Source organism: Nannobrachium achirus (genome assembly GCF_963921795.1).
Source record: "Nannobrachium achirus genome assembly, contig: SCAFFOLD_411, whole genome shotgun sequence".
NCBI classification, from domain to species: domain Eukaryota; kingdom Metazoa; phylum Chordata; class Actinopteri; order Myctophiformes; family Myctophidae; genus Nannobrachium; species Nannobrachium achirus.
The window spans coordinates 22,707-35,000 of record NW_027665005.1 but is presented as its reverse complement, the minus strand read 5'-3'; the positions used below and the strand labels follow the sequence as shown (position 1 = coordinate 35,000).

Below are 12,294 nucleotides of genomic sequence, written 5' to 3'. Positions count from 1 at the left end.
CTTGCAAATTGGGGGCGGGGCATGGTTTGGAAATGCGTGTGGGCGTGGTTCGAATACATTATGCTAATGAGGGCGTTAAGGTGTGTTTCCCAGGGCGTAAAAAATGCAGACGACCGTATGTAAATGAAGGGGAGGAGCTTAGTCGACATATGCAAATTGGGGGCGGGGCGTGGTTTGGAAATGCGTGTGGGCGTGGTGCGCATACATTATGCTCGCATACATTATGCTAATGAGGGCATTAAGGTGTGTTTCCCAGGGCGTAAAAAATGCAGGCGGCCGTATGTAAATGAAGGGGAGGAGCTTAGTCGACATATGCAAATTGGGGGCGGGGCGTGGTTTGGAAATGTGTGTGGGCGTGGTTCGCATACATTATGCACGCATACATTATGCTAATGAGGGCGTTAAGGTAGGTTTCCCAGCACGTAAAAAAAGCAGACGACCGTATGTAAATGAAGGGGAGGAGCTTAGTCGACATATGCAAATTGGGGGCGGGGTGTGGTTTGGAAATGCGTGTGGGCGTGGTGCGCATACATTATGCTCGCATACATTATGCTAATGAGGGCGTTAAGGTAGGTTTCCCAGCACGTAAAAAAAGCAGACGACCGTATGTAAATGAAGGGGAGGAGCTTAGTCGACTTAAAAGAAATGGGGGCGTTGCATGGTTTTGAAATGCGTGTGGGTGTGGTCCGCATAAATTATGCTAATGAGGCTGTTAAGTGGCGTTTCCCAGCGCGTAAAAAATGCAGACGGCCGTATGTAAATGAAGGGGAGGAGCTTAGTCGACATATGCAAATTGGGGGCGGGCGTGGTTTGGAAATGCGTGTGGGCGTGGTGCGCATACATTATGCTCGCATACATTATGCTAATGAGGGCGTTAAGGTAGGTTTCCCAGCACGTAAAAAAAGCAGACGACCGTATGTAAATGAAGGGGAGGAGCTTAGTCGGTTATAGAAAACATCAGTATTCTATAACCAAATCAAACTAAGTGAATGGTAAACCAATGAAAAGTTTCACATTTTGGCTAATTGTTTTACAAAAATGCAGGCTTTGGATCATTAAAAAATAAGACTTCTATAATATGGAGCCTACAATAGCAGGCTAATAGGGTAATAGGCAGGGGCGTCACACCAAATTCTGGGCCCTGGGTACAAGGATTCACTGCGGGCCCCCCCATGAATGTTAACTATTGAAAAATAGCAGATATACAAGCTCACAGCGCGGCACCGAGTGCCGCACTGCGAGCTTGTAGATCTGCTATTTTTGAAAAAGTTGTGAAAATGGGTGCAAATCTTTGAATATAATGTATTTTTTAAGCGAATGTTTGTTTGCTTCTGGGTGGTCCCTGGAACTAAATATTTTGAGATGGGGGTCCGTGGACAAATACATATCATTTTGGGGGTCCTTCACATGAAAAGGTTTGAGAACCACTGACACAGTAGTCTCTCAAGAACAGACTAACTGAGCTCCATTTAAGTGAAAAGGACCTTTTCTTTGACGATGGCTGGCCAGATTGCTCACATAGAAACATAGTTTTTTCAAAAAATCTTAGAAGGATTCAAAAGACACTTATAGAATCGGGTCAAAATTCAAATTTTCACGATTTTTCAAAAATAGCAGATCTACAAGCTCGTTATCTGTCATTACAGATGGGCCACTGAACGTGTCCATCTCAGGACCAGATGCCATTGAAGTGGGGGTCGAGGCCAGCTTTACGTGCACGGCTGAGTGCAGCCCTTCATGCAGCTACACCTGGAGTGTGTACGGCAGACGCATGACCGGAAGGGTGATCGACATATCCATCAATCACTACGTGGACACAGGGTTCATCAGCTGTCAGGCACAGAACACTTTGACTGGACAGACGGCAGTAGTCAACGAGACCATCAGTGTATATGGTAGGCCACCATTTTCCACCAGATTTCATATCGTCGTTGTCGGGTGAAAACCTTGTATGTACAAAACCGTTTGGTTTGCATTTATCATTTAAAAAATGATTTAAACTAGTGAAAACAGCCGATCTACAAGCACACAACGGGTGCGAGGCGTTGTGTGCTTGTAGATCTGCTGTTTTCACTACTTTTGTAAGACGGCCTTGTATGATGAAGCAGGGCTTTACTTTGCGAAAGAACGTACACATTTGAAACTTTGGAGATACAAGGTTTCTACCTGACAACGACGATATGCAACTTATTTTGTGTTGAGCAGACCTTGACTGAATTTTAACCTGGCATTTATGGTCTCTTTATCACAGACCCTCACTGGTGTGGCTGCTGAGAAGAAAATGGAAAAAACATCGCTTGTTTTTTTCCCTCCATGATACTTTTAGATATACAGATCCATCTAAAAAAAATATATATATATTGTGTAAAAGTATATTTTCCTTAAACTTTCATATATTCTAGATACATTGCACATTCAGTGAATTATTCCAAACCTTTTTTGTTAAAATTGAACATTTTTATGGCAGCTCATGAATATCAAAAGTCTATATTTCAAAATATTACTATATTACACGAGACCACTCAAAACAAGGATTTATAATAGAGAAATGTCAACCTTCTGAATTGCCAGTGGGAAGTTTCCGCAGTCCTTTATGATTTGGGGTGCTATGGCATCTGCAATGCTTTTTACACAATATATATATTTTTTAGATGGATCTGTATATTTACTTTCGAGACTCTGCTGCCCGTAATGCCCTCTTTCGCCTTTCCTGCATCTCTCAACCAAAAATAAAGCAGAAAAAATGTATGTGTTATTTAGACCTCTTCATTACATAAATATATATTGCACTTTCAGCAAAACATGGAATTCAATAAAGATCTGGGGTATGTTTTACTCTCTCTCACACACACTTACATACACAGATACCAAAAAAATATTTTTATTTGTAATTCAGTGGGGTGTATTTCCAACAACAAACTAAATGTACTGTAATGAAACACTCCCAACACCCAAATTACACACAGCTCAGGTGGGTCAAATGAGAACATTCAAACAAGACTACAAGTGTGCACAGACCAATCTGTTTCTTCATGAACCATAAAAATAAGACAAACATCTGCAGGCTCAGTACAAATTGGGTACTTTTGACATAAAATTAAATGATGAGCTCGCACACAAAGGGCATAAGTGCCTGCGTGACCAGATCACGTCTCAACTGGAGTCTTTTGTGTGTGAGCAGATTTTTTCCTTTTGTAAGTCATTCAGTTCTCTGCTAAGCACCTGCCTAGGTTTGGTTTGGATGTGCGTGTTCCTTCTCCTCATCAGATACTTCTGAAATAAACAAACTAGTTGTGATGGCTTGGCATCCCTGGTAGCTCCCAGACGTTATGCTGAACAATGTGCACTAGATGCCAGTGAAATCCCAAGTGTCACACGCCATATTTATTTCGTAAGGATGCAACGGATGATCTGTCCAGGTCAGCTTGGTGAAGGAAGTCAAACAGTTCTTGTAGAACTGGAAGAAAAAAAAAAGGAGAAATCCAATAATGTTTAAAAGTGCGTTTCAACCATTTCTTCATATAATTGGTCATTATAAGATGGCACAATTCACTCGGTGCAATTAACTGGTGGGCTATGGACAGTTCAATTACATCAGTGGGGAATCCAAGCTAAAAAGACGCACATCCTTTCTCTTCTTGCAAAGTTAGAATGTTGTAATAGAAGCCAATGTTATTGCATTAATAAAAAAATAAAGTGTGAAAATCTTGTTTGAAATGAGCAAACCTGTCTACAGACACAGAGTGAGTAGAAATGGTACCATCTTATAATGAGCATTAGTGAGGACCAAGTATATGAAAATGGTGGTCCTTTAATAAGATAAATTGCTGCTGGTCATTGCAAGCAACAGTTGAACAAGACAGCACCTTTCTTCTCTCCGGAGGACATGAACATGACTGCCATGTCGAAGCGTCTCACACTCGCTAGACTCCTGAGGATCTCCAGTATGTGTGTTGGTGTTTCATTCCTGAAGTAGAGTTGAGTTTTATTATTATTGTGTATTATGTCATACTAAAAGTGCTGGACACTAGCAGATAAACTTTCATACAAGAGTAAACATTTCCATTAATTTGTACCAGCCTCAACACTAATAATAACAACTAATAACTAATACATATGTGCATGGGCAAGATCTAGACAAAGGGACAAACAAGGTTTATAACGGTACTCACTTGGTGAAGAAAACATGCATAGTGTGCACTAGCTGACTGAGAATGTCAGGTTCGAGGGAAGTCTGAAATATCTTTGCATACGCCGCTGGATTTATTTGCTGGAAACCAACAGAAAAACCAAAAAGACAAAACAAAGGATTATATTCACAGGTTAGGTTTGTTGGACCTGGTCAGCGCCAGTGGCGTCAGCAGTTCAGCAAAAGCTAAGGTATGGCAGCATGACCGGTGTCTTGCACGCTCGCCTTCGCGCGTGCAAGACACCAGTCATGTTGCCATACCTAAGCAACAGGCATGATGAATTTATTTTAAGAAGTATATTTAATTGTTTTCCCCTTGTAGCCATACTCAATTCACCCTTTGTCAAGTCCCGCCTGTTGTCCCGCCCCTCTCCACACCCATTGGTTGCTGTGTCTTGGAGGGACATTCAGTGGGACACTCCATCCACTATCATGTTAATTCAGTTGCTTCATATTGTTATTCTGTGTGCTCAATTCTAATTTCAAACTTTGTTTCAGTCAAATGGAGCTGCTCAGTGGCAGCATAGTGAATCAGCATGTTTTTATATGTTTTTATTTCTCCAAAAATTATGTTTTAGCAAATTCAACATAAAAAAGAGGAACCAGGCGGGACAAGGCAGATAGAGCCTGCTGGTTGGTCAGTCAGGGACCAACCAGAAGGCTAACAAAGGGTGAATTGACGCCTCTGGTCAGCGCTCACCCTCAGATATTTATAAATCATTTCAGGCTGATTTCCAATCTTCCTGAGGTCAGATTCAAGCTGGAAGCTGTTGCTGGGAGGAGGTGGGACGACCTCTGCTTCTTTTGAGGGTGCACTGGGAGTCTCTGGTGGACCACTGACTTGCTCCTTCCTTGGTTTTTCCTGCCGTCCTCCAACATTATCGTCCTCGGGAACCCTGGGCAAAGAACAAAGAAAGCATCAATGATCAACGTTGTAAAATCTGATAAAACGGTCTGTTTTTAGAGTGGTAAGGAGCCTTTTTAATCAATGGCATATGGCACCACTTACTTGACGGGTGACCGTGCAGGGAGTTCTGTGATTTCCTCAATCTTTAGCATCTTAGCAATGGGGGACGTCGACAGTGGTGAGGACTGATCCTGACCCTCCCTCACTACGCCCTGGAAGGAACATGTAGGGTTTTGGGACCCGGCTGCCGATACACCTGAAGCCTCCTCGCCTTTGGGCACAGAGATCTTTCCACTCACTTCCTCAATATCAATTCTCCTCAGTGGTTTCTGATGACAAATGAAAGGCGTTCACAGTCAACTCCAGCCTGTCTTCTCAAAAACAAAAAAAAAACAAAAAATGCTTGGTAAGTCAAACAATGGGTTACTCACGGTTGACTGCAAGTGAGGTGGTTTGTTGATGGGCTGGATTGTTCTCCTCGGTATGTTGTCCTGTGTTGCCAAGAGACCACTGTCTCCCATGTCCTACAGAGAGATAATAGTGGAAGATCAATGATCTATGTAGGATTAAGGCTTTAAAGTCAGCTTCGCAAATGAAGAATGTTGTTTATTAAGTAATTATGATATACATTATTATATTTGACATCTAGGTGTTGTGACGGCCAGAGTCATAATTGACTCTAATTGACAATTATTGACTAATTAACAGGCCATCACCTAGGGAACGATTGACAACGACGATTGACACCTGGCAATCAGCCACTCAGGTCTGATGGCTACAGGTGTGTGATTCAGGGTGTGGGGAAGCTCTGTTTTGTTTGCTGGCAGCAGCACTGAAAGACAGTTTGTCCAGCATTGTTCATGCTTTGCCATTTTCTTTTCATTTATCCATTTTGGCCCGAGTTGGGGCAAGTTTAAAAACGGTTCTACAAAACAGGCCTGCAAAAAGATTCTAACTCCTCTCTGTGGCAATCCAGGGAGAAATATAATTTGCCTTCAGCCTTTCCCTGCTTTGAGTTGAACTTATTGGAAGCCTACACACAGGTAACCCAGAATAATGACTATTACCAGCAAGAGGATTTCAGACTGTTAACTAAACAAAGCAAAAGGATATTTTCTTTCATATGCGAACGGACTTTTGATTTGTGAACAGACAATTCCTTTGGTTCTTTATACAAGTGGTTTGACTTTGAATTAGTAACCCGGTGATAACCCCAGTTCTTTGAATTTCATACTTTGCTTATTATACTGTTTTGTGGTTCTGAAGGACATTTAAGTTGGGGTTTATGTTGATGTGATGATTGCAACCCACCCTGGTCTTGAATACAGAGCTGTTCCATACATTTAAAGGATTCTTATTTGATTATTTGAGTCCTTTGTAACCTTTTCTCATCGACACCTGGCTACACAAAAAAGGAGAAGACTGAGTCCTCTCTGGTAGGTATCCGCCTACCTGGCACCCCTATATACAGTAAACACAGCTTAAAGAGGAAACCGTCAAAGTGTATTATTTATTTGATATCCAAGTAACACGGCTCTGCACAATTTGTAAATAAGAAAATGGCCATTTGAATGTTTACATTTCTCCTGCTTTTAGAGTACAAGCTTCAACATTAACTGAACTACTCTTAACAGATTATTAGATGTACAAATATTTATACATACAATCATAATTTTCTGGAGCTCATTCCGTGCCTGCTTGTTCCCAGGTTCCAGTTTCAACACCTCCTGGAAATCTGTCAAACAAAATCGACATTTACAAAAAGATAGTGACTACACTGTAAAATCCTTAGGGTTAATTTATTCGGTACTAATGCAACCAAATGAACCCGGTTACATTTGTACCCTAGTCAGAATTTGCATGAATTTGCATGCAACAATGTTCTCAATAAGTGTTAGCAGACGCTCTGGATAAAGAGTCTGCTAAATGCCTAAATTGTAAATTGTGTTACATTACGTGCAGACTTTCTGTTTCCATTAAAAACAAGTGAATGTAAGTAGCAGTGTATCTTAAAGCTACAGTATACTGTGTAAGTTGCTCAACTAGTGGTCTGTAGCAGTATAGCAAACCGCGATCGCGTCTGCTTTTTTCGGCCGTTTTTCGCCGCGGACTGGGCTTTCAGACCACCGCGTCCGCCTCGCCTCGCCGAGACGCATCCATAGAGGTCTCTCGTGTCCCTCTACGAGCAGCGGTTGGGGAGTTACATGCTAGACTTCTAGACCAGCGTAAACAAAGCTGTTGAAGCAAGCTATTTCCTGAAGAGACGCAAGATGCACTGTAATTGGCCGGTAGTGTATCATGTGTGTATGATCCGCAATGTGATTGGCCAACGTATACACAACGCATACGGATGATGCAAATTACGTCATTTTTCCGCGAAATCCGGTCCCCGGACAGGATCATAGAAAACATATAAAGAGAAGGCTTTAGAAGCTGAAAATAACGGAGTGGGTGTTCAAAAACTTTAGCGATTTAACAGTTAGGACAATTTTAAGATTTGTTTTATAAAAAAAGTTACATGGTATAACTTTAATGGCTGATGTCATATGCAGTACCTTCTTTGGCCTCTAGGAGCCTTCCTAGAGCAACTCTTGCTGTTGCTCTGCGGGCAAATGCCTTGGAATAGGTTCTGTCCAGGGATATTGCTTTACTGCAGTCCTCCTCCGCCTCCTTATACCTGGGAGACACAAAGGAACACAACATATCAGTCAATGAAGTTTATAATAGTCACCTTTGGACTAGAACTACTAAAGGTTCATCACCAGACAGCGATTTCCAGTACTCATCTGACATTCCAGCCATTCTACACAGCAAAATTAAATGTTGCTCCCCCCAAGAACAAGGTAAAAACAAAAAAGAATGAGACATAATATAACAACTAAAATCCCTGAGTGCAAGATAAACGTGCATAAAAACAGAATACGTTAATAAGAACAATACATATAAATACTGTTTAATATATGTTATTTGACAGCAAAGGCAGCAGAGGGGATGATATGATATGAAGCAAAGGGCCGTGGGTCAGATTCAAACCTGTCCAGCTGAGGGAAAGCATTCATAAGGTAAGTGCTCTACTAGATGAGCTTCTGGGTGGCCCCGTCGGTTTTGCTGTTCTGATGCCGCAGGAGAGATAAACTCCAGAGAAGAGAATAGATTTTGGCATCGTTTCAGACACACAGAACGCCTGAAAATAAATGTGAGAGAGACGGACAGGACACATCTTTAGGTAACAGTTCTAACCTCTCCAGCTTGAGATTGGCCATGGCTCGATTGGCAGGTAAGAGAGCATTGGTGGCGTCTGCATCCATGCCTCTGCTGTAGCACTCTATTGCTGCCTCGTACTTTCCCTCTTTGAAATAGGCATTCCCCTGAAAGCAAAATGCAATACCTATGAAAACTGTCACCGAAAAATAAAAATGGTTTTAGAGAAACAGCATGGGTTTGCTCTGGAAGCTAAAAGTGGTGTATGGAAACATGGAAAACGTACCCTGTCTTTCTGTACTACTGCTTCCTGGCGTTTCTGCTGGTCCACCATTAGGCTCTGATATTCGGGGTCGACTGCTGGGGCCTCCACGGGTTGTGCGACTTGACTTGGACATTTGACACCAATCAAGGTCTGAGGAGAATGGGGTGGAGTCGAGTGTAATTTAGCAGTCATCTATCATGATCCTAAAAGCCATCCTCTTGTGAGTAGTGATGGGCAATCCCGTTCATTTCAGTGAACGGATCATTTCGTTCACGTTCACGGTAATGATCCGTTCAAATGATTCGTTCATAGTGCGATCGTCCCGTGAAAAACACAATCGCGGGAGCGTTTTTATTACGTCGCGAGTACAGCTCGCCGCCGGGAATCGTTAACGAGTCATGCTAATGATTCGATTCTTATGAACGAATCACTCATGAACGACACATCACTACTTGTGAGGTGGTGACATTCAGTTGAATTACCCCTCTGCAAGCAAGCAGCAAGCTCGGAGAACAAGAAGAAGTAAGCAAGCGTAAGACTAGGCAGGAACAGACAGAATAGATGTGGTACAAACAGTATGCTGGACATAATTATGTGGTAAGGAGAAAAGTACATAGAAAATACATCTATATGATTACACAGCTTAAGAGAGATTACGTATAGTAAGATATTATGTACAGATTCTGGAATGGGTCAAGCCTCGTGCATATATTATATATATATATTTATATATATATTACAATAGGGTTAGTAGAGAGTCGGGAGAGAACGGTAGCAGAGATCAAACTGCAAGACAGTGTCACAGAACTCACTTTTATTTTCTTCACTTCATTCTGAGCTTCCAGGTTTCCAGGATCAAGCTTAAGAACCATCTCATAATCTGTGTGTGTAAAGACATTCATATCATTAAGTAGTTATTAATAGACCACCTTAAAGGAGCTATAGTCAACTTTTTCTTGAAAAACAGATGCTAAAATAAAAATAGTTTCGAAAATATTTTATAAAAGAATTAGCTTCATATATGTGTTTCTATTCAAAAATGACCACAACAAGTGTAAAATAATGATAAAATAATCATTTTGGCCATTGTCAGACCGACACTTTGTTTACATTCTAGTCTATAGACTAGGATGTAAACAAAGTGTCGGCCCTACAATGAAAAAGTTGACTATGGCTCCTTTAAGTATCTCTTGTTGTAAGTATCTCTTTACACATATTTACCTTCTAAGGCAGTTTCATAATTTTGCAGGGCGACTCGTGTTGCACCTCTTCGTGCAAACGCTTTCAAGTACTTGCTGTCCAATGCAATCGCCAAGTTGCAGTCTGACTCAGCAACAGCATACCTAGAGCATACAAAATTCTCACCACCGACTCATAGGATAAAAGCCTGACTGAGTACACACATTCTCTCTGTACATTCTTTGCCTTTCAGTTCCATGCTGTATATGCTCAGGATGTAAGCATCGCATCCTTATAGACAGAAATAAAGACAGGAGGCTATGCGAACATGGCACAAACGCAGCTGTCAAGGAGGTAAAAGGCTTACTTTTTTTGTCTGTAGAAGCAGGCAGCACGGTTTGTTGGAAGAATGGGATTGTAAGGGTCAGCAATCATCCCCTTGGAGTAGCACTCCATAGCATCCTCATATTTCCCTTCTTTGAAAAGCTTGTTGCCCTTGGGAAAAATGTGTAATATAATTTAGTTTGATGAGTACAAAACATGTGTAATCTATTTTTTTTTTGTTTGATGGAGAATAGTATCACTACTGTACGTTATATACGATATATTGACGTTGATAATGTGACAATATTATGATAACCAAAGTCCTAGGCCCAAATCCCAAAATATCAATTTATCATATCATGATGGCATTATTACATCAATCTATCACCCAGTTCTAATTAGTATATAGAGTAAATGTATTCTCAAGAAGTGCAGACAGTCAAACACTGATACTACCTTTTCCTTCTCAGACAGAGCCTTCTCCTGATCGACAGTGGTTTCCTCCGAGTCAGAGTCATTTGATTCCCCAGGGCTGTCTTCCTTATCCATATCCATCACTTCCAAAGCCTTGTTCTGCAACCAGTAAAAAGCCTCTGATCAATTTGTCCATCCTCTCTTTGTTTTGCACATTTATTATAAATTATTTAATCACTTACCACGTCAAATTTATCCCATGAGCTATAGTCATAGGACTTTATTCTTGACGTTTGCTTGGATTCTGCTGTCTTTATATCACCGTTGCTCACAGACGACTTCTTCGCAGTTTTCTTCTTTTTGTAATCCTTGTTACGCACAGGGGGGAGATCTTTCTACAATAAAGGTATGGAATGGAATGCTGTTTTAACTTGGGTTAACGAAAACTAAATTGTATGTTAATATCTCCTGAATATGGATGGTGGCTGGAGGCCTGGAACATACCTGAATTTCTCCAAGGTTTCCTGTTCTCAGCTGCTCATCTTTCTTCTTTATATCAGTTTCCCAACCGCCCAGTTCTCTCATGTAGTCATGTACATCCTCTGCATTCTGTCGCATTTGAAGTTGTAACTCAACAGTTTTATTTCCCCCAGCCATCTCTTTCTGTGAAACGGTTATTTTTTGATTAGTTGATAAACGAGAACAATTGCTCTAAGGTCAGGGGAATATTGGCTACTGCGTTGCAAGTAGGGGTGTGCGATATGGTGATAATTATCGTTGAGACGATACAATGTCTCCACGATATGCCTTTTCAGAGGTATCGTATATATCGTGATACAATTGATGGAGCCTTGTAAAAAATCCTGTTTAATCGTTAATACAGAGATTCATTGCAGAATTCAATTAAACCTGCATTTTGGTCGAAAATCTAAATCATCAGTTCTCAAACTTTAAAATGTCAAGGTCTCCACTTAACTCTGACAGTATACAAATCATGTGTATACTGTCAGAGTTACATACTTGTAAAGTTCAATTTAGACCTCCCAAAAGGAACCCAAAGAGTCTAGTAACTTGAAAAATAACTATAAAAACCAAGGTGACAAAAGAATCGTGATAAAATCGTGTATCGTGATACAGCTTGGGAAAATATCGTGATATTGTATTTTTCCATATCGTCCACCCATAGTTGCAAGGGAACAACTTGGGTCAAAGATTATTTCATGTCAGCTATTCCAATACTTTTACTCCACTACATCTCGGATCCAAACATTGTACTTTTACTTTGTTATATGAGATACTTAAATGGTTTCCTGTGGAAATAAGCTTAGTCTTTTCATGGATCTCCTTTTAGTAGACCTTGTACCAGTGAACTGTACCGTCATGAAACTGTACCTTTTCCTATGCAAACTTCTAATAAAGTCTTCAATCAATCAATCAGTCTGGTTCTGCCTGTTCCTCACGCTGCTTCTGTTTGAAGTTCATGACACCATGGTGCATCACCTCCTCTCCTCTCCTCTCCTCACGAGGCACGTTGACCCACGTCTTGTGTCCAAATGTACACACAGCGTCGTCTCACGCTGTCCCAAGTTGTTTAAAGAGCAATTGAACAGAGCAATGTGACATCTATATATATACATCCCTTGACATAGTTTGAAGCAACACTCAACTCATGCGTCTGCTCCTAGGTAAACAGAGAAGGAGAGAGAACACTTCCTGGTCAGGTGATTGGGGAGAGCCAAGGAGAATGTATCCCATGGGCTGGGGGGCCATGGCTGGCTTGATTGGTTACGTGGTTTGGGTTTTCTAGCGTAGCTG

The 12,294-nt window shown here is 41.2% G+C and overlaps 1 protein-coding gene across 1 annotated transcript; it reads right to left on the bottom strand.

The window, feature by feature from the left end:
- Positions 1-2,867: 2,867 nt before the first annotated feature.
- On the bottom strand, positions 2,868-11,136 carry LOC308280667 (RNA polymerase II-associated protein 3-like; the record flags this gene model as incomplete). Its single annotated transcript, XM_080754992.1, has 16 exons — positions 2,868-3,457; positions 3,867-3,967; positions 4,173-4,270; positions 4,890-5,085; positions 5,199-5,425; positions 5,528-5,620; positions 6,761-6,831; positions 7,652-7,773; positions 8,337-8,464; positions 8,584-8,712; positions 9,375-9,442; positions 9,784-9,905; positions 10,109-10,236; positions 10,522-10,638; positions 10,722-10,874; positions 10,984-11,136. 16 exons carry the CDS (start codon positions 11,134-11,136, stop codon positions 3,372-3,374), a joined length of 1,992 nt encoding a protein of 663 aa, XP_080611118.1. The 3' UTR covers positions 2,868-3,371.
- Between the last annotated feature and the right edge of the window lie 1,158 nt (positions 11,137-12,294).